The sequence below is a fragment of the Mauremys mutica genome, chromosome 7 (assembly GCF_020497125.1).
Source record: "Mauremys mutica isolate MM-2020 ecotype Southern chromosome 7, ASM2049712v1, whole genome shotgun sequence".
Classification (NCBI taxonomy): domain Eukaryota; kingdom Metazoa; phylum Chordata; order Testudines; family Geoemydidae; genus Mauremys; species Mauremys mutica.
This window is the reverse complement of record NC_059078.1, coordinates 41,156,541-41,179,980: the sequence shown is the minus strand read 5'-3', so window position 1 is coordinate 41,179,980 and position 23,440 is coordinate 41,156,541. Positions and strand designations below refer to the sequence as shown.

At 38.8% G+C, this 23,440-nt stretch overlaps 1 protein-coding gene across 3 annotated transcripts in view; it reads left to right on the top strand.

The window, feature by feature from the left end:
• Positions 1-23,440, top strand: part of LOC123374161 (plasma membrane calcium-transporting ATPase 2) — a 170,182-nt gene that overhangs the window by 75,640 nt on the left and 71,102 nt on the right. For all 3 annotated transcript variants that reach the window (XM_045023762.1, XM_045023761.1, XM_045023763.1), the window contains 2 exons: positions 7,453-7,694; positions 8,430-8,664. In XM_045023762.1, coding sequence (XP_044879697.1) covers positions 7,453-7,694; positions 8,430-8,664 — 477 coding nt within the window. The remainder of the gene's footprint in view (positions 1-7,452; positions 7,695-8,429; positions 8,665-23,440) is intronic.

Sequence of the window (23,440 nt, the reverse complement as noted above, 5' to 3'; positions counted from 1 at the left end):
ATTTTAAAAAAGTTTTGTTTATTTTTAACTTATGTAATTTGGTAGGTGCAAACAAACACTATTGCTCCAGGGACTTCCCATGATGTAATTAGAACTACATAGGCAAGAACTTTTGATTTAGGTTTGGGTTCAGATTAAGCCCATTGCATCTCCCCTTCAGTGAGCTGGCACTGATTGCTGTAAATGATCACACAGATACAGTGTGTCAGAACTATTTATAACAAGGAAAATAGGAACACATCTTACATGGTAATAGATCTGTATGCTTATCAATTGGAATGTTTCTAACCAATTAGTGTGTGATATTCAGGATTCAGTTCATGGTCTCATGTTTTCTGTGCTGAGTTAGAACAGTGGTGATCGGTACCCAAAAGATGGCTTTTAGGACTTCAGTTTAACTGAATTTCCACAACAAGTTTTTTATGTTATGGCGGTAAGATTATTTCAGTTTAGATGGTTAGTCAATAATCTTGTGAGAATTGTAAACTATTATTTCTGAGGTGTAAAGCAACACCTTTATTAAGAGTGAGTATTAACTGTATTTTGACTGATTACCCTTTTTGCTGTGAGTACAAAATCCAGTGGCAGTTTGTTTATCCTTTATTAAACTATGCAATGCCAAAAACTCCTGAAAGACCAGGGACATCGCCGTTAAAAGTTAAATCAATGAAGTTACTTTAGATCGACACCCGGGATAACTGAGATCCAATTCTGTCCCAAGAAGTAGAGAATACTGATGCTCATTCCTCAAACAAGCCATTGCAGAATAGGCAGGCCATTCATTTGGTTTTAAGCTGGATATTCCTCTTGTCCCCTGTCTGGTATTGATATAAAACCAGATGAGGTTTTCTCCAGTATCATGCATGAATAAGGCTAAATGTCTGTAACCGAGGTCAGTGAGGGTGTGTGGGAGGGGGCTCAGGGCTGGGGCAGGGACGTGGGGTGTGGGGCAGTGCTTATCTGGGGGAAGGGAGGCTCTCTGGCTCTCACTGGCATGTCCCTGCAGCTCCTAGGCAGATTGGCCAGGAGGCTCCACGCGCTGCCCACACCCACAGGCACCTCCCACAACGCTCCCATTGGCTGCGGCATGTGGTGGAGGCAGCACACGGAACCCACCTGGCTGCCCCTCCACCTTGGAGCTGCAGGAACATGCCAGTTGCAGCCAGATAGTGAGCCTGCCAGCCCCACCAACTTCCCTCCCCCAGCACCAGCAGAGGTCCCCAGCCATGCACCATCACTCACTCCCCGCCAGCGTCAGCAGGGGTCCCAAGCTGTGCAGCCCCTTGGCCCAAGTTTTAGTTAGGGGTACATAGCAAAAGTCATGGACTGGTCACGGGCCATGAATTTTTGTTTACTGCCTGTGACTGGTCCATGACTTTTACAAAAAATACCCGTGACTAAAATGTAGCCTTATGCATGAAGGATGCCATTGGTGCATATGTCCTCCGTGTGTTGTTACCTGACACGGACTGTGCATGAGAGGTCACGCTGGGGGATGGGGCAGGGACAAGCAAGAGGTTGCCTTTATTATCTGTAATGGTACCTTGTTTTTCTTTGTGTTTTTACCTAAAAAGAGAGACCTGAAATTTTTCAAGGATGCTGATCAAATATGTGCACTTTGCTTACCTAGGGCTGTTCTGGACTTTTGGGTAAATAGGTACCTGAGCATTTTAATTTGTCTTCTCTTTATTGCAACTTCCACAAAATGAAAAATGTGCATTACATAATTACATATCTGATGAACTGTGGCTCCTTATTAGGTTAATAATAAAATTAAGCTATAAAATTTTGGCCTTTAGAGATTATGTATTAGTAGAATTTGAGTACTTTCCCCCTATTTTCCACCCTGGCTGAAATGTCTTGTAAATAAGGTTTTAGAAAGGAAATGCTAATTCTTCTGTCAGCTTTACTTTACTGAAATAAACCTGCACACCAGAGTATTTCTCTAAGACAAGTTGATCGCTTTGATTTTAAAGCTAGTTTGTGACTATTTTATCTTTTTTTAGATGACTTCCATTGTAGAGAATTTTAAAACACTAAACTAAATTATGCAGCAAGATGGAATATCTCCAGATTTGGCAATGCTATAGATTCATTCAGTTGTCTGAAATTGCTCTCCTTCTGTACAATATTGGGAATGAAAAAATAACACATCATCTGAACAGTCTTATTTCTCCCAAGTTATCTTTAAATTCGGTGCATTTAGATTTAAATAAAAAAATAAACCCTGCATATCCTGGCCCTATTTCCTTGGCTCAGTACACAAAATGTAGAATTTAAATTATTCTGTAATTTAAAATGAAAGGATTTAAAAAATAAAATATTTCTCTTCTGTTTGTCTTCCTGTTTTTTTCCATCACAAGTAGAGCTAACAGAAGCATTCATTATAGATAGAATATGCTGGCAAAATTAGTTTATTGGAAGCAATAATAAAAAGGGGATACATTCCTAACCAGTATTATTTGAACTGAGTAGCTCAATCAGCTGTACATAAAAGCATTTGGTGACCCAATTGAAGACTTTGTAATATGCATGAACTCATAGAAATTTAAACTGAAAAGGCTTATGTCACCCTGCCCATACTGCTACCAGTATAGGATTGGACCAGGCAAGCCATGAAAACAGAAGTTTAATAAGTACTATAGTGAATCTGGAAGCTTTTGTAACTCCCCAGTCTAACTAAAAGATGGAAGCATTTTTAAGTCACCTTTAGAGAGTTTCATTTTTAGCTTTAACCCTTCCTTAGTAGCGCATCTACTCAATCAGTTATTTAGTCTCTGCTTACTTCCGTATGTATACGAAATTGCCACTGATGATATTCTCATTATTCAGTACATACAATGATTGTATTTCCATCAACAGATTAATATATGATACTCTCAGGTGCCGGAAGCTGGTTAATGATCTCAGTGGGAGGTAGTATCTTTTGTAATGATATATAGCACTGGTCCTTCAATAAGTGCTATATAGAAATTGTTAAAATTATAAGATAAAAAAAGTATTGTCTTGTGTGTTGATAAGGCACTATTGATAGCACTAATTATGAAATTTAAAGTGGTCTGATGTGATTAAAGAAGATTTGCTTTGCAGAATACGTAGCAGATCATTTCTGTGAAGCTCTTAGAATAGATATGCACAATATGCATCATAACCCTGTCCTGTGTCAATGCTAGCTTTAGAAAAAAGCCTTTTTATGCAGCTGTACTTTGACCTACAAACATTTGGGGAGGGGGGGTAAGGTGAAAAATACTGTTTTTAATTGATCAGTACATTTTACAAGTGAATATCTAAACCTGGAGTATTAATATTAACAAAATTACATAAAGGCTTAAATGAACTAACTGAAGGTATTATAGTATATATGGAATAACAAAGGTTACAAGAATTAGATAGACAGACATATTAGGTCACCTCACCCATCTCCATTCCAGTGCAAGATTTTACCAAGCAAGATATAAGCAAACATTCTTGTTAGTAGCCAAAATAGCTTATAATGTGTTCTAGAGGTTGAGCATCCAAAAGAATGGATTTCTATGCACAAATCATAATTAAAAGACTTTTTAGTATCTTTCATACAATGCGAAAGATCAACAGAGTATTTCCAGTTAATTATTCATAGATAGTTCCTTTGTTCCTTTTAATTTTGCTCTGAGTATTATAAACTGCAGATTTAAGCAGGAAATAAACTTACAGAGGGCACAGTTTGAAGTTATAACATCCAGCAGCTTCTGGTATGAACTGTAGAGAGCAATCTGCAAGGAGGCTAGTTTGGCATACAGCTTTTGTGGTGAAACAGTATAGGAAAGGAAGTGCTACTGCCAACTCTCACCACCATATGCTTGTTTTAATATAGTATGCAGAGAGTGTGGAGACAGCAGCTGCTAAAGGGGAAAGTGGACACTTGGTAGCAGATTTTAAAATCTTTCTGCATAGTTCATTGTCTGGCTATACTGAATGAAGGACAGGGAGACGCTGGATGTGGTTTAATTAGGCCGCAGCTTTATTATTAAATGTGGGGGCATACCCAGCAGATAAGTGTACAGTGCAGGTACATCCATGATCATTTCAATATCTACCTGGAGTGCTTCTGTCAGCCCCTCTCCCTTTCTATTCTGGTCCCCACCCAACCTGCTGCTGGGGCCTTACTATCTCCACCCCCCTTGAATGAAGATTAAGGTGGCCTATAAAGGAGGGGGAGTGTTGGCTTCCTGCCATGCCAGTCATAGGAACCCCCTGTTTCCGCTGCTTTAACAAACACCTCCTTTAAATCCTTTACCAAACCATTTATCTGATCTCTGTATCCCTTCCTTACAGAGTACCGGCACTGGACATCCACCTCACTCTTACATAATGAGTTGAGACATCATGGTCTAACTCTCATACCATGCTCGCTTTATCTAAGGCTCCACCGAACTTGGTGTGGGGAAGGCGAATCCCCCTTCCCTCCCTCCCCCACCTCCTTTGGCCAATCTGGCAGTGAGAGATAAATTCTTTCCCAGCTGCCAGAGAAAGGAGTGGCTAGCACAGTGCCCACAGCAGATCCTGACCAAACCTAGTATTTCACCTCTTTCAAGGGTGGGTGCAGCTCCCCTTGGTCCAAGTGAAAGAGGGCTTCTCCTGCTTGACTCACACCTGTATCCTCTCCCCTCTCTTCCAGTCACCTGGGGGATGAGTCAGTGTTCATGCCTCTCTGCTCTTAAAGAAGTATACCCCTTCCCCCAAAAACTCAAACCATGGCCCCTCCGCTTAAGGAGTGGTCATTTTCATGCTACCAGTAATATTTTTCTTGTTTACCTATTTACATTCAAAACAAGCTGTTAGCTGGGATCCGGTTTGATTTTAGTTAAGAAATGTACTTTAAAGGGGAGTGAGAATTGGGAGGAGGGGGTGATGAATGGATCAAAACTTAATATAGACACTACACTCATTTATAGATGTTATAAAATGCAAATAGATGTTTGTTTTCTCAGTATCCATTTGCTAGCTGGTCATGGCACCAAAAACATGCACATGGTTGAAAAACAACCACTGTGTATGTAATCACCGGTTTCTAATGTTTGGTCACCAAGGGCCCTATGCGGCTCACATTGATGTCAGTGTTGAGACTCCCACTGGCTTCAGTGCAGGAGCAAGATCAAGCCACAAACGAGGAATGACCGTGGCAACAGAGTAAGAATCAGTCTGCCTTGATGTCTCTTTGATGGAGAATAAAGCTGATTACCATGCTGGTTTGAGATACCAGTGGTCTCTATCTCTTTCCAAGCACTGTATGGCCAGAATGTTAAATCTACCAACTTTTATTTATTAAAACTCTGTATTTTAAAAAATGAAGCAATTTTGTTTATGCTTTGCTTTTTTCCCTCTCCATTGTAAAATCCTCTTGGATGCTCAAAAATAATATTTCTTGTTTGACCAGTTGCGGTGTTTTCCAGCTAATGTATTCCTACCTGCCCTTCTAACTCTGGTTCATATTATTTGCATTAACAATAGTGTCAGCGCAGCTGAGGATGTGTTGTTGATTAACTCGTAGGCCTAGATCTTTCTATATGCATAATATGAGCAAAAATATTTGCAGGATCGTGCATAAGCATTAACTGTTGAGTTTTCTTACTTGCAGATTTTTAAAAGTGATTTTTAGAATCTACAGGGGATTTTCAACAACATTATAATGATTTTACAAAAGGACAAATTGTGGGACTCTGATATTGTGCTTGACAATGTGTTATCATTTTATGTTGATACTGAATAAGGTAAAGGAAACAGTAAGATTAAGTGAATTATGAGGCTTGCAGTTAACAGAAGGAATGCTGTTTTGCTCAGTTAGAAATTTGATGTTTATTTTTGAAAAAAAGAAATATCTTTGGGACAGAGATTTTTAGCCTAACATTTTTTTACTTGGCCATAAATGCATTTCTTCCTAATGCACATAAATAAATACTCTTGGAGAAAGCTTTTCTGTAAAGGTCACTTATCTATTAGTCTGCTTTAGTCCTAGTCTAGTCTAACTTTATCTATTTGTCCTTGTCTTGCAAATCAATCATTACTGTGTTAGGTGATTCTCTGGGATAATTACATTAAATAAATAATGGCTATTCCAAGTGATTCCACTTGTATCATTAATGGATACAGGATTTCAAATCTAAAGTGGGGTGGTTGATCTGAGATTTCAATTTCATCATTCACCATGATGCTCTTCACCATACAGCTGTTTCCAAACAACAGTGGTATCAGAAATCGATAAAAAAAGTTAAGTTTGGACATATTTCTGAATGTAGCAAAGCACTTATGCAGAATTTTGATTCAGCAAAGCATTAAATCCCATTTTAAGCAAACCATTAAATCCCATTGAAGACAATGACTTAAATTATTTGCTGAATCAGGGCCTAAGTGTAAGTTTATTTCAAATATAGCAAAACATTGCAAATCAAAATTGTGAAAGGATTTTCCCCACTTCTAGTCCCTATGGATTGAATGCACCAACTTCAGTGATTTCATTGGAGTTTTGTCTGCTTATGCGAAAGCTGAATTTGACTTGATAGCTTTGCTGAGTGCAAGATGATTGAAGACCTCAGTAGTCTTCAGCTAATAAACTTGACCACTAAAGTCTTTTGGAGCATTATTAATGACAGAACTATTGGGTTTTTTTAGCTTTATTACAGCTGATACTCCATATTGTTTCTAATGTTTTCTTTTATTTTGTACTTTTTTTTTTACATTAGCAAGGGAGGATTAATATTTTCTAATATTTTTTTTCTAAGGGTAGTACCATTAAGAATGGCTAGAGTTGCTGGGTTAGTATAATTGTCATAACTTAACCCCCTTTTTTCCATATAAAGCATTTACAGTCTGAAGTAGCAGACTGAAATACTGTAGTAACTCATAGATATTTAGAAGTACTTAACTATTGATACAGACATTATGTTCATGGATCACTGGAAATACCATTGGTTATTTATTCTTCTGATTAGATGTAGATTTATTTTAAAAACAAATGAGGTTCAAAATTTTAGTGAATGAATGTTACCTTAAAACATCCACCACACCGTGAAAAACTGCAAAGCAACATGATTCAGAGCAATACAAAGGAAAAAAAGGGTTGTTCTGTTTGTGAACATATATTGAGTCTGAGGAAAATGCATTTATTTTTAATAACACATACCATAACCATCATAAAATCTTGAATGGCCAGAGGGTAAAAAGGTGGAAGAGAATTACACTGGTTATTTAAAAAGAAAAAGTTGCTCCATTATCAAATAGATTATTTTCAGTCTGTTATAATTCTATAAAATTTCCACTGGCTCTTTAAAATTGGATGAGCTATGACTTTACTGTAAAGGTTTTAGATCTTAACTAGTAGCCTCGGGCCTCATTATTTATTGGGCTTGAAAAGTACAGTATACTGTCAAAGGTGACAAAGCGAGGGGCTGAAATCTGATGCCTTCTTCCCTTCAGCCACCAGAAAAGGAAGGTGGCCTGCCTCGTCAGGTTGGCAACAAGACAGAATGTGGCCTGTTGGGATTTGTCTTGCAACTGAAGCAGGATTACCAGCCTGTTCGGAATCTAATCCCTGAGGAGAAACTCTACAAAGTATACACGTTTAACTCCGTGAGAAAGTCAATGAGCACTGTCGTTAAAATGCCAGATGGCAGTTTCCGAATGTACAGCAAAGGTGCTTCTGAAATTGTTCTGAAGAAGTAAGTGTACTGTGTCTCTTTGCCTTATTTATTGTGACTTGGAGTGATCCCACAGCACTAAAACATATGGAGATTTTGCCATGGACTTCAGTGAGAATAGGATCAAGCCCTTCTTGTCTTGGTTTGAAGTTGGAAACTAAATAATAGTTCCAAGTAATAGGTACTAACCTTATTGCAGGCATATTACATACATTTTAATGTGATTATTCTTTTATCCTTTTTTAAAGTAATCAGGTTTGCACAATTGTCTGGATGGACAATGTCGATGGTCATCTTTCCTGTCTTCTATTAGCTGCCAAGGAATACTGCAGTTGGCATTTCTCTGCTCTCTCGTCTCCGCCCTCCCCATTAGATTGTAAACAGATGCACTTTTGAAATGTGTTTTTATCATGTAGGGATATAAATCCAAATGTCCTCTTGTTAGCTAACATGAACACATACCACACATTTGGATTAGCGAGATTTTTTTTCAATTTGTTTGTAACTTCTTCACTAATTATGGACCTAATGGAAATTATATAGTCTAACTGAAATGTCAGATATCTGCCCAACAATTGTTAAAATCATAGGTACATTCTCTTACCCAGCATTAGAATAATGAATCTGTTGATTTTGTTTGTGGAGTGCACTAGAAATTAAAACTAAACAAAAAAAAAAGTGTGGTATTGGATGAAATGATCAGGTATAATGGAAACCAGTAACCAAACAAATGCAATTCACGTCCTTTTCTTACAGGTGTTCTAGAATCATTAATGCAACAGGTGAGATTCGTGTCTTCAGACCCCGTGACCGGGATGAGATGGTGAAGAAAGTGATTGAACCCATGGCCTGTGATGGACTGAGAACTATTTGCATTGCATACCGGGACTTCAGCAGCAACCCAGAACCAGACTGGGACAGTGAAAATGACATTTTAACTGACCTGACCTGCATTTGTGTAGTTGGTATTGAAGATCCAGTAAGGCCTGAGGTATGTCACACTTACAAGTTAAAGTGCCTACTATCTGATACTTAAGTGTCAATTAAAAGAACTGTATTGAAGTTGTTTATTTTTGTTTAATTTTCTAATTAGCACTGTCAAATTGGATGACACAAAAACTTAGGTGCAAACCCTATAACTGAGAAAAGGCCTTGATTGTTCAGTTGGCATTATTTAATTATAGCAAAAATAGGGTTATATGAACTATTGCGAGAAAAAGGTGGCAAGATTTTAATTTTGTCTCAGTGGATACTTTAGAGGAAGTCAGATCAGAAAAGTTCCCCTTGTGAACTGTCACCTAGAAAATAAGGGAGAAACTTTGTGTTAGCTAATGTGTGAGGGTCCAATATTGAAATTGTACAAGGAACAGAGATGGGTTCCCTTTGAGAAAATAAGTTGCAGGCATAAGTATGAATTGATATTTGCTTTCAACATAAAATAAATCTACTCTGGAGGAAGTTCTGTTTTCTGTAACAATAATAACACTGATGTGCCTTTGTTACTTTGGCACATCAGTGACTGTACTACAGTTGCAAATGCTGGGTTGCCAGATGGCAAGGGTTTTTTAATATTATGTTTGGATGAAGACAACATTTGTCAAGTGTCTTTGCCAGGGAGAGGTTAGCAACTGAAGGGTTAAAAATCCAAACCTAAAATTCACAGATGTCATTCTGCCACCATATGTAAAAAGTTGGTTAGAATCTTCACTTCTGTTGAAATCAATATTAGTGTTGCATGTGTGAAATGTCTGCAGAATCATACTTTGTCTTTGGCTGATTTTAGCCTTTATTTGAAAGCTTAAAAAGAAAATAATTTTTTATATAAAAATAATAGAACACCGTAAGAAATAGAGGCACTCTGATGTCATGATAATGAGAATAGTGTTCACTCCCTTTATGATTACAATGTAGGGGATAGGTTAGGGGATCATTGGTTTGTATCTGATATGTCTATATAGTGCTTGATTATTAATCATTAAAACAAATGCAGGGAGGATTATTCCCTTTTTACAGTTGAGGAAACAGTATAACACAGAGGATAAAGCCAAGGTAAATTAGAAATGGTAGGAGTAGAAATAAGGAATTCCTAGCTCCAAGTCACATGCTCAGTCCATTAGATCACACTACTTTTGTGGTATAGAACTAATAACTATAATTCACTTTGGGACTTGAGCATCCTTTACAAAGAGAGTGGGATTTTGTATGAAGGCTGTGGCAGTCTGGTGGCAATGTCTCTCCTTCCTGCCCTTACATCCCATTTCATTTGCACGATAGATATTTTTAGTAGGTTTCATAATCATTCTGTTTGAATCCTCCTTGCCTGGATATCAGGTTGGCCGCAACGTTGTACATGTTAGGAAATACTGTGTTGTGGTTTTTTTAATATAACATCAACTGTACACATTAGGCTGCTCTGAAGGACTATGTGTGAGTCTTATGTTTCCCTGAATGCTGTATAAAGCCAGTATTTTTTATTTCTGACTATAGTAAAGCTGTAGAAAAACCCACCTGTGTGATAATTCCCTATTTCTGCAGTCATGTGATAAACTACTCAGTCGTGATAAAGAACATTTATTTTATCTATCACCACCTGAACTCTGGCCACTAATCCTTCTGTCCCCAAACCACACCTGAGATTCCAACTTAAAACAACTTTGATTTTAAAACTAAAACAAAACCTTCCTGTTGTGTCATAAAATGTGGATTAGGTAGAAGCAAGGAGTCAAAATGGCCTTTTGTGACAGTTTAATGGGTTTTATTGGGTTTCATTTGGGATGACCTCCATGACTCACTTATAGTTAATGCAGGAATCCTGAAAGTCAGACATTTAAAACCTCTATACCATGGCTACTAACATGTGTATTCTATTTATAATCTTGGGTTCTAATCACTTTAAAAGCTTATGAATCTCTGAGGGGGGAAAATAACAAAAAAACAAACACCTTATTTATGGAGTGCAAATAATGAAAATTATTCATATGCCCTACTTCAGATAATGGGATTCTGTGTTCTGGAAGATCAGCTTCTGCTTAGCTGAAATGTTAAATCCTGATATAGTTGTCGCATTGGGATTAGAACTTGCATTTGTAGGTGCATTGATTCACCTTGCTTCTTGTATATGCAGTATCCTCTGTGCTTCAATTCAACTGAAAAGTTTGTTTTTACATTATATAGATGTTTCTTAGTGGCTTTAAGCACAGGTTTCTTTCCATGAAGAATATGCATGATTTCACTTCTTTTGTTATAATTCTGTATATTCTGTTATTTTTACAAATGTAAAAAAATTGTAAAAATTGCAGTCTCTCTAGGAGTCCCAGCTTTCCCCTCACTACCTGCTTCAGTTTGTCTGCAACTAGACCAGTTTGTAAACTCTTAACTTATATTGAGTCTATCAGCCCCTAAACCTCAGGGCTTACGATCTCCTTGTTTTCAAAGGTAGCTTGGCATGGGGCTGTTGTCCTTCTGCTATCCCAGGCCTTGCTGCCTCCTCTTTCCTGTCTTGTCTCCCTCCTTTATAGCTGGGCTTGTTTTCTTTATTGGTCACAGCTGTGGGTGCGTGTCTCCATGATTGGCACTCCTGGCAGCTGCTCAGAGGTGTGATCAGCCTTCCTCTCCCTTCGGCCTGTGCTCAGCCTGGGGTTTGTAAATCCCATTACCACACCCCAAAAAAGATTCTGGCAGCACATCTGCCTGTGGGTGTGTAGTCCTCATCTTCCCTAGTAGTCCTGGCAGAATGGAATCCAAAGTGACTAAATTTCTTAAGAGAAATCTTTGTTACACTGAAACACAGATCTTCCTTTTTCTTCTAAAAATAACTTTGGCAAAATAAGCTGCCTCTCCTGGAGTTAATAACCATAAATTCTATGTCAGACACTGTCCTATAGGTGTTACTTCCAATATGAATCATTTATAAAATCAAAATATATAGGTTGGATCCTCAACTGGCATGAATTGGCATAATTCTATTTAAGTCAACGGAGCTATGCCAGTTTATACCTGCTAACTATCTGGTGCTATTTTCGAATGACTCACTGAAAGATCTCTGATGTAAATAAAGGGGGAGCTTTGCCAGTCCTCAAATTCATTTGCCTCATCCCTTCTTCCACATAGCGTAAATATTTTCCATTTTATTTAAATATTCTTTCAAGGTGTTTTGTCCCTCTTTTGTAGGCATGCTGACTTCATGGTAATTTCATCAGACACCTTTATGGCCAAAGGTGATAAAATTGCTTTCTTTTTAATACTTTGTAACCAACCTGGAACTTATTCTGTCCATTGTTTTCTGTGCCCTCTCATATTAAGGGGTTTGGATGTTGCAAAGAGACTGCAGTTTACCTATGTCTAGCTAATATTTTGTTAGCTTATCTTTCTTGCTCAGAGCTAGACAAAAACAAAGGCAGTTCCCTGTCCAACTGTGTGAACTAAATGTGAATTCAGTGTTTGTGTGTTGCTTTCTTTTCGTATTTCTGCAAGCACTGAAGTAATATCAAACAACTCTGGCTTTGATGCATTGTTTATTGATGTTCCCTTGGGGTACTTGTTTATTATAAGTTACGAATGGGTACACTCGTTATGATGACGATGCAGGACCTGATTACTGAAAATAGCCCGTAAAGAAACAGCAGGTAATTTTCAAAGGGATATATTACATATTTTTTCCATTCCATTATAGGTTTGGCAGCTTTTAGATGAAATGCAGTGCAGTCAGCATTAGACTTATAGTGTCGGTCACCAAATTGCTTATTCATTTTATAATGAATTGGAGTTGTTTCTGATTTTAATTACTGTGGCTCAGTATCTATAACAAGCTAAAACTTTACTTTTAAAAAAAATATTGCTCATTATCCTTATTACTGCTGACTTTGGAAACCATAATTTCATTGTTTAGTGGTATATTTAGTTGGCACTGTAATGCAGAGCTCATTTCACCAACTTAAAAATTATTTACATTTCCTAAAATATCTCCCCTGTACCCTTTTGCTAAGAGAATTGTGCTCCCCCGGATGATGTTTCTTGAAAATCTTTCTGTGCCTGCTCCAGGAAATTACTATGACCACTTTTTATTTAACAGAGGGTGGAGGTTAATTCCCTTTATGCAATAAAAATATAGGACTAAAAGTAGTGTAAAGTAGTCTATGTACTGCTTGATCTTCTGAATTCAATGGCTAAAAAGATTTTCTTGAATGTTAATAAAATAGCCTATTCAACAGATAATTATTTTTTTGGCCATTTGTCTTCACCAAAACCATTTTGTTTTTCAGAGAATGTACTGAGCTCTTGGATTGCGATTCTCCACTGGTCCCCAAAATTTCATAGGATTTTGGTTTTAAAGGTTTTGTTTTGGCCCATTTCTATAAATCCAATAAAATAATATAGCCTTTGTGATAGGCTCTGGGGTGATTACACTTAAATTATAAATAGGAGACAACAATGTATATTTTCATAAATGAATTTTTAAATATTACAGTGATTCTGTGCATGAGTGTTACTCATTAGCAAAGTGCCCTTAATGTGCATATTACAAATGGATTTTAATTGGGTTTTTTTCTTTAGAATGGGAAACTCTGGGCAATTCTGTTTACAACTGAATTGCAAAAGAATGGTTACCTTACAGTATTGGTGGCTCCTCAAGTTGTTCTGTCCAGGTGGATCCCACTCTTGGTGTGCATGTGCCCCATGCACACAGGGTTGGAATCTTTTAATCAGCAGTGTCCATTGACGCATATGCTCAGCAGAGCCTCGAAGGCATAACAGTGGTCCCATAAAAATGGTCCCAGCTGCCACTCAGAATATTGAATAAAAATATTCTGTTGCAGTAGGGAAGGAGGGCAGATTGTGAATAAGGCTGGTTGCATTTTTTTTATTAAATGTTTGGGTTTTTTGGGGTCAGAAAATGCCAATTTATCAAAACCAGAACTTTTAGTGGGAATGGTTCTGTTTCAATGAATTTCCTGTTGAAATTTTTTTTGAAAAAAAGTTTTGAAATTGACATTGAACAGTTCAATTTTTTCGTTCAAAATGACTTTTCAGTTTGAAATTTAAGTTAACATATAATAAAAATAGAGAGGTTTAAAATAAAAAAAATTCAAAATTATTGAAATGTAATGTTTTGAATTGACCGAATACAAATATTTTTACGGATTTTTCAGTTTATGAACATTTCAAGATTTTTGACTTTTCAGAATTCTGATTTTATCACTCCCAAGAAGAAATAAGTCTTGAGAAAAAGGAGTTGATGTTGCCTCTTCTTTCCTGTTTATTAAATACATTGCTTACATTGCTGTGGTATGTCTGTTATGACCTGAATGTTTTTTCCTTATAAGAGAGGTAGGAACAATTTGCACATCAGACTTATCGCTCCAAGTTCCAAAACATTTATCTTTAAATGGGAGTATGAAGGGGGACACAGTCTGAGAGTCTGAAAATGATCCAGATGTGCTTCCTAGAGACATCTATTATCTGTGTCTTGCTAAAGGATGGGGAAATGAAAGGTATGCTGTGACAAGCATTTTGTGCATCATTCCACCAGTGAAGAGGTGATAGGACTTGTTCAGGATCTGTTACCTGCAAATATAGCCACGTCTGAAAGGGTCTGAGGTAAAGTTTGGCATATGGTATTCTGAAAATACATGATGCCATGGGTCCCAGTAACATGAGACAGACTTAGGTAAGATGATTTTCCCAAAACTGAACAAATGTCGAGATAAGGGTAAACATGAACACACTGTCTCCTTAAATGGGCAGCTAAAAAAAAGGGAGAAAAAAGGGATAGAGAATAAGATGGAGAATATCTTATTGCCCTTATATAAATCCATGGTACGCCCACATCTTGAATACTGCATAGAGATGTGGTCTCCTCATCTCAAAAAAGATATACTGGCATTAGAAAACGTTCAGAAAAGGGCAACTAAAATGATTAGGGGTTAGGAAAGGGTCCCATATGAGGAGAGATTAAAGAGGGTAGGACTTTTCAGCTTGGAAAAGAGGAGACTAAAGGGGGATATGATAGAGGTATATAAAATAATGAGTGGTGGGGAGAAAGTGAATAATATAAGAACTAGGGGCCACCAAATGAAATTAATGGGCAGCAGGTTTAAAACAAATAAAAGGAAGTTCTTCTTCACATACTGCACAGTCAACCTGTGGAACTCCTTGCCTAAGGAGGTTGTGAAGGCTAAGACTATAACAGGGTTTAAAAGAGAACTAGATAAATTCATTGAGGTTAAGTCTATTAATGGCTATTAGCCAGGATGGGTAAGGAATGGTGTCCCTAGCCTCTGTTTGTTGGAGGGTGGAGATGGATGGCAGCTGAAAGATCACTTGATCATTACCTGTTAGGTTCACTCTCTGGGGTACCTGGCATTGGCCATTGTTGGTAGACAGGATACTGGGCTGGATGGACCTTTGGTCTGACCCAGTTTGGCCATTCGTATGTTCTTATGTTCTTTGGGGCAGTGGAGGGACTAAAAAGGAGGACTTTGAATTGTTAACATATATCTGTTACCACAAAATATAAATACTTCTTTTGAGCTGGATGCATAGACATATTTACTTGAGCTAAATAAATCATGTCTTTCAAAAGATAATTTCTCCATCACCATCTGGACTTTTTTGGGGATACCAGGCACAACCAACCCCCGGGGTTCTCTTCATTGTGACACAAGTAGCCATTGATCTTGTGATTGTGTCAGCACCATCCAGTGCTGCTTGTAAAGTCATTTTAGCAATTAAAGCATACAGAGAAGACTTAAAGAACTGGGAAACTTAATCCCATTAAAGGTATTCATACTTGCCTAGAGAAGCCTGGATAGTTGGAGATTCTGACCTTTAAACTAGTCAAGGAGTATATCTTCCTTCCAAAAAGAGCAAACTTTTTTGATTCCTTATCTTTTGTGATGGACTTTGGTGGAGCAGGATGTCTTGATTTTTTCATTTGTAGCCATAAATTAACCAATAATCCTGGAACTGGGTGAATATAGAAATACTCAAAACCTTTTTTGAGGAACTTGTTATTGACAGTCCACTTGCTTCTATGTAGCAGAGATGGAAGGTGGGGGTCTGCCAAAGATTTTTGATTGTGTCTAGAAACCCCACATTAATAGGCATTGCTAACATAACTGGGTATAAGATATCCAACAGTTTGTATGATTTTTTTCTTGGATTATTTCTAGTGTGTCAGCCATCCTTTTAAGGATCTTTGAAGTTTTAAAATCACCTATCATAAATGGCACTGATGAAGTGACAGCTTCATCTGATGAAGATGAAGAAAATTCCAAGGGAGTCAAAGGATCTCCCTGCTGATCAAATTATCACCCCCTTGCTTTGTATTTCTTGGTCCTGTGCCCACACATCTTCCCTTTGGGATGACTGAATCGCTCTTTGAGGTTCCCTGGTGGTGGAGATTTACTTATAGACATAGGGTGACTGATACTACAGTGTCAGAATGTGAATGAGGGCCAGTGATTGAAACCCATAAGAGTGCAGCATGAGGCATCAAGGAGAGGCCAAACCTGAGAGGATCTGTGACCCCGTACACCAGGCTGCCACACCTCGAGCAAAGAGCTGGGTCCATCCCTGTGGGACAGGAGCTGCTGCTGCAGGGCGTGTGTGGGCTGGGCTCACTCTCCAAGGCACTTCTTTGCCCCACTGGGTCTCCCCTCCTCACCAGGTCAGAGCTAGGATTGTGGTGCCACGGCAGACGATGCTGCTGCAGGTTGGTGGCAGTTTAGTATAGTGCACCCATTGAGTCAGGAGAGTGGGATCCACGTGGACAGATACCCAAAGAACTTTATATACAGTGACATAAGCACCATGTTCTGGTGGTCTGTTGGGATGGTTTGTGATAATCACTGTTGCTTTATGTCACTATTTGCCATTCGTTCAGGTTAATTTAATGTGAGCTAATGATTTGACATGCTTTGATTCTGATCAGTCGAGGCCAAGCTGTCATGACCAGGATGAGTGCGGTCAGACCTATTGGTTGAAACGGGAGTCGGGAGTCAAGCCGAGTCAGGTTACTGGTAGGTCAGAGCCTGAGGTGGGCCAGAGGGTGAACCAAGAATCAGGCATCAGGAGGCAAGGCAGGCCAAGGGCAGGCTTAATTTGTAATGAAAGAGGTACCAGGGATTTAGCAATTAGGTGCTGGGGCTCAAACATTTTTTTTTATTTTCATAACTGATGTGGCAAGCCCAGAGGTGCTGGGGCTCTGAACTGCCAAGCCCTGGGACAAATTAAGCACTGGAGTCATGCTACTGGTAGGTCAGAGTCCAAGACAGGCCAGAAGGCAAACAGAGAGTCAGATGTGATGGGTTGGGTCACAGAGACCCCCTTGGGACTGTCACCTGATGTGCTGAGACTACCTCTAAGCCCGTTTTCCCTGGCAGCTTTGGACTTCAGTGCCCTGTCTTGTTGAGCCAGACATGCTAGCCTGCTGCAAACATAGACCCAGCTCTGAACCACGTCCCCCAAAAGCTGCAGGCTTAACTGAAAACAGCTTAAGAAGTGCTCCAGTCTCCAGCACCCAGATATCCAGTTCCCAATGGGGTCTAAACCCCAAATAACTCTGTTTTACTCTGTATATAGCTTATACAGGGTAAACTCATACATTTTTTACCCTCTATAACACTGATAGAGAGATATGCACAGCTGTTTGCTCCCCCAGATATTAATTACTTGGTCGGGGTTACTTAATAAGTAAAAAGTGATTTTATTAAATATAAAAAGTAGGATTTAAGTAGGCTCCAAGTAATAACAGACAGAACAAAATAAATTACCAAGCAAAATAAAACAAAAACACACAAGTCTAAGCCTAATACAGTAGAAAACTAAATGCAGGTAAGTCTCACCCTCAGAGATGTTCCAAAAAGCTTCTTTCACAGACTAGACTCCTTCCTAGTCTGGGTCCAGCAATCACTCACACCCCCATAGTTACTGTCCTTTGTTCCAGTTTCTTTCAGGCATCACTTTGGGGTGGAGAGCTATCTTCTGAGCCAGCTGAAGACAAAATGGAGGAGTTTCCAGGGCCTTCCAGTCTCTCTCTTGTGGGTAGAAACCCCTTTGTTCTCCTGTGTAAAATCCCCTCAACTAGATGGAGTTTGCAGTCACCTGGGCAAGTCACATATCTATGAATGATTCAGTTTTTTGCAGGCCGACGTCATTGTTTACATGTTAGTTTGAACATTCCCAGGAAAGCTCAGATGTGGATTGGCATCTCCCAAAGTCCATTGCTAGTTAAGTACTCCCAATTACTTGACTCACCCCTTCATACTATGTTGACCAAATCTGATTTATGTGCTCCCTACGGCAAACTCTTTAAATACAAGCATAGAGCCAAAGCTCATAACTTCAGATATAAAAATGATAGATGCATACAAATAGGATGAATATATTTAGTAGATCATAACCTTTGCAGAGATATGTTACATGGCATATCTAGCATAAAACATATTCTAGTTATGTCATATTTACACTCATAAGCATATTTCTATAAAGCATTATGGGGGCAGCGTCACAACAGGTATCAGAAGGCAAGAAGGGTCAGGTTACCAGGAGATCAGGGTGGTGTACTAGGTTATAGACAGCAATCAAATAGCAAAGTTGAGGACAAACCGGGGTTGGAAGCCATAGTCTGTTGCAAGCAGGGTCAGGAGCAAAGATGGGTAGGCAGTCGATGGTGTTCCTCAGACAGCTCCCCTTCCTGATTTCCTGGTTTATGTACTGGCATCAGTAGCATAACTGGGGGGGGAGTGGCCACTCCCCCACTGAGCAAGTGGTGCCTTATCAATTTCCTGGCACCTTTGTACTCACCCGGGGGAGCGATTAAAAAAAAAGGCACCACCCTCTGCAGCGCTTTTATTTTACTCACCTGGTGGCGTTCTGGGTCTTCAGTGGCACTTCCACGGTGGGACCTTCACTCGCTCCGGGTCTTCGGCAGCGGGACCTTCAGTGCCTGGAGCACCGCCGGGTGAGTAAAAGCGCTGCAGCGGGTGGCACCCTTTTTTTTTATTGCTCCCCCTGTTCTCTCCACCTGGCTATGCCACTGACTGGCATCAGCCAATCAGGGGGCTGTGAGGGACTCCCACTTAGGTCCTGCTGTGCAGTATTACCTGCTGAGCGCAGCCTCACATGATCTTCCTAGCCTCCTTGATCCTCCTAGCCCAGGGGTCCCTAACCCAGTGCCTGCGGGCGCCATGGCGCCCGCGTCCTGGCCAGCGATAGAGCATCCACCAACAAGCGACATCATCCGGAGGCGTTGCTGCTGAAATGCTGCCAAATTTCGGCAGCATTTCAGCGGATGCTCAACCGCCACCAGACGAAAAGGTTGGGGACCACTGTCCTAGCCTGTGTGTCCTGTGGTGATGCGGAGGCATTGGTGGCCAAGAACTCCCTTTGTTCCAGGTTCTAGCTCAGTGGGTTCTAACACAAGCTCTTTTCAAGGGCAGGGAATAGATAATTTTAACTTGTCATAGCACATTACAATATTCTGATAGTTCTTTCTAATTTGAATTCTATCATATTATAATTTTCAAGACAAACGCAAAAGCAATGTTCGTCATGAAACTTTATATTGTCATAGTCTATTTTATATAATTTCTATAACAGTTCTGTTATCGTTCATGCAATGCAGTTATCCTGATATGCTTGCATCAGATGGTGAAAAATTTTCCTCTACTCCAAATATGTGTGTAAGTGAATCTTTCAAGCCATGTCATGCACATAGTTAAATTGCTTCTATATCATGACATTAAACATTTCCTGTCCATTAAAAATAACATTTCTATAAAATGCTATAAAATCTAAAATAATTTAGTAGATGAGTCCGTCATTTTCTATGAAATATTGCAGAGTAGAGTTGAGCAAACCTCTTTTGATAAACAAACTAGCAGATCATTTACCCTCTTCACATCTATCATATTTTACTATTATTTTATATTATAGTGAATTATAAGTCCAATAAATCTGCAAGTATATAAAAATAGTACGTGTCTTATTAACATATTGTTAAGAAAATAGCATTTTAAGTTAGTTTAACCATTTTTAGGATTCTATTATTGTATGATGGACCCAAGGAATGGGTTGCAATGTGATTTGACAGTTATTTTTTAAATGATCTGAAAACTCTCATTTTATCTGACTGTTTTAGTGTGTTTTTGTGAGAAGACTGTTTCTGCTCTCCTATCTCATGGGGAATCATGAGCCTAAGTAAAAAATGAATAGTGATGCTAACAATAAGGAAATCAACTCTGATGTCTATTTAACAGATCAAAGAAAATGAAGTCAGAAAAACATTTTATTTCCAAACAATTATTTAACTAATTAACTGAATTCCTCACAATTAAATGTTGAAATGTGTTGTAACATTTTCCATATGTTCATTTCAAAGCATTCAGTAAAATTTACGTCCTTTCAAAATTTCACCAAGCATTTGCCAAAAAAGCATTTGCTATTTTTTCCAATCCATTTTTAATGTTAATATGGTACTAACAATGGAGTAATGAGTCATTTAAAAATTTTATTCAAATTACTAAAAACTCTCAGAAGTCCATAACTCGTTGTAAAACAAGTTGCCAAAATGTCTTGGAACAGAGAGTATTTCAGGAAAACAAAACTGCAAAAAACATGTAGCTCCTTAGGAAGGAAATAGCTGACTTTTAGCTAAAGGGTAATTAGGTGACAGAATTTGCCATTACAGCCCCAAATTCCCATATTTGTTGTTTCTAGCAGGGACTCCATTAATTTAGCAGAACAAAACTGACAGTATCATGTAGAAATGTCACAGCCTGTCAAGAAGAGCTCTATGTAAGCTTGAAAGCTTGTCTGTCTCACCAACAGAAGTTGGTCCAATAAAAGATATTACCTCACCCACCTTGTCACTGCACCTTAAAGCATTTTAGAGGACCATCCTGTGGGAGGAAAAGACAGAAGAGTGAAGAATATTACTGTAAATGTACCTTTTAATTAGCTTAATATTGGTGAAAGTCATGATTTATCCTGCAAGAAATGGCAAGTCGTGGAGCTGTGATAAAAATAATGAAAAGTCATAACTCTGGCAACTTGTTTAGGTATTCATTTTAAAATTAAATGACATTTTAGAGGGAAAGCCTCATTTCCTCTTTTCCTAAGATCAGAGCTGGCTCCAGCTTTTTTGCTGCCCCAAGCAGCGAAGCGGGGAAAAAAAAAAAGAGATAAAGCCACGGTCGGCGGCACTTTGGCGGCAGCTCTGCCGTGCTGCTTCATTCTTCAGCAGCAATTCGGCGGCGGGTCTTTTGCTCTGAGAGGGACTGAGGGACTCGCTGCCGACTTGCTGCCGAAGACCCGGATGTGCCGCCCCTTTCCATTGGCCACCCCAACCACCTGCTTCCTTTGCTGGTGCCTGGAGCCGGCCCTGCCTAAGATGCTCCTGGGAGTTAGCACAGGTGGAAAAATAGCCTCTACTATTTTCACAGACCTAACCTTATGGAGTGCTACAGTTTATTCATATGCAACAGTGGCGTTCAACCTCTGCAGTGCTGAAGGTGTCCCATTGGCACCTTTCTTGGAGGATTTGAGAGCTGTGCCTATTATAAATATATACATCTCTATCAGGTTTATTTTTAAAAAAGCCCACAGCTGATGTAAAAAGTCTACTTGTGGTTGCATTACCCTCAATAATAAATAGAAATTGTTTGGATGAATTCAGCAGCAATAAAATCTAGCTATTGATCAGCTTTGTCTTTCTCTCTTGCCTGAGAGCTACTAGGCAGGGACCTGGTTCTGAGTGTTGTATACTCCTATATATAGGTTCACCCACTCGAAAATTCTCTTATTTACCCATACTGGTTAATTCTCACACACTTCTGTATCTTCACCCCAAGCTATGCCATACATCTTTTATGTATTGTTGGGTTAGGTTTTGTACTTGATGTTACATTTAGAAATATTCAAGAAGGCAAGCAACTAAAACAGTGTCTTGTACCTGTAGAGAGCTGTCTCTGAATTTTGAGAGAACCTCCCTGAGCCATGGTTAATGAATTTTATTCACTCTCCAATTTCTCACCCAATTCTTACCAACTTTTGCATCATATCTCAGTTTGGCCCATTGTTTGTCAACAGATTCATATAGAGATTGCTGCATCAGGCTACTTTAAGCTTATATCCAGAAAGCTTTCTGTACATTCACAGATGCTAGAAGCTTGATTTTTTGCAAATGTAAGCTTAGGTTCTGTGGAAACAAGTTGGAGATGTGTCTGTTTCTACTGCCCACTCAGTCTGACAATGTAGTCTCTTACCTACATAAATAAAAAAGAAACTATGAGCAGTATTTTAAGTCTAGTTACTCTACACAGAGTTAAACTAGATACTGCCTACCAGCTGTCCAAAAATAAGAATTGAGAAAATAGCATTATATCTTTTCTTAGATATTATTTTGAAGTGCACATGAAACTAGGTTCTGCCTCCATGAACTTACTTAATAGAACTGGCATTTCAAATAGAAGCCTTCATTTTCTCTTCTTCACTCTGGGACTATCATTTTCCTCCTTTGTGCCCCATATTCTACTTCTGGCTTTCAAACTGTCATCTCAATCTCTCACATCCAGTAAGTGAGGGAGTCACGTTGTTCAAAACTGCTGCTAAGGTCATTTTAAATTTACAAGCAGGACATCTGCAGAATAACAAAACCTGGCAACTCAGTCAATCACTTGGGAGCCACCTACGCAAGTTGCAGATTGCTTATGAGCTTAATTGGTGCTATTTTCCAATGCTACCGTATCTTTAGGTTGACCAAAAGAGGTTTCCAGCCCAGACTCAAAGGGGGAGGTGGGAATGCAACTTGTAGGTCATAGATACATAGGTCATAGGCAGATAAACTTCATTCTTTTTTTCTTGCCTGTTACATGATTTGTACTGACTGAGAGCCGTTCCGTAAACAGCAGATATTCCTGACATATCCTAAAGGTGGGTTGGTTTACTTAGGGCCCGTGAAAAGCTCCGATTCATTACGCTTATAGCCCAGCTTTTATTTTAGTGTTCTGCATTTTGGCTCACCTAGTTATGGCCTCTGGTTTATCAGGTAAATGGAAGAGAGAAGAACAGCACAAATGACCACATGAGCTGTCACACCCGCCAAGTGAGCATCTGTCTGAATTCCTTTAGAACCATTAGGCTTATTTCTAATTCTACCATGTTAGTGAATGTTGTTACTTTTTTGGAAGGAAAAATGTCTCTGTAATGATGTAAATGTCAAAGTGCCCCATACTTGTTGCTATACAGGAAGGTGAAAACCCTTGCAATGCACGTAACCAATTGTGCAATGTTGAATGTGATGGAAAAATTCCTTCCCAGCCCCTTTTGTTATCGGTTTATGTCCTGAAGCATGAGATTGGATTATCCTCTTAGTTTACATTGACTTCTAGGATGTTCTTATTTCTACAGTAAAGTTAGAGCATAGGAAATAGCATTGGATTTTCAATGATAAATAGTAATGCAGGTAGAAAATGAATGCCCTGCATACTAATCAGTAGATATCAGAAAATGGATATGTATTCAAACTCAATGATGTTAGTGCACTATATCTTGACTAAAATGATCTGTGCTGATAACACAAAAAATGCTTTAAATGCAAACTGAATTTTTTTTAACTCACAATCTTCAACCTATCATTTTCTGTTGTATTTCTTTCACTAGAAAATCAGTGGGATTATATAGATATGCTTGTCACTATTGCTCATTAAAGCCAGATAATTTTAGTCGCAACAGAATGTCATTATCAGCAGCTCAGCATGACAGTT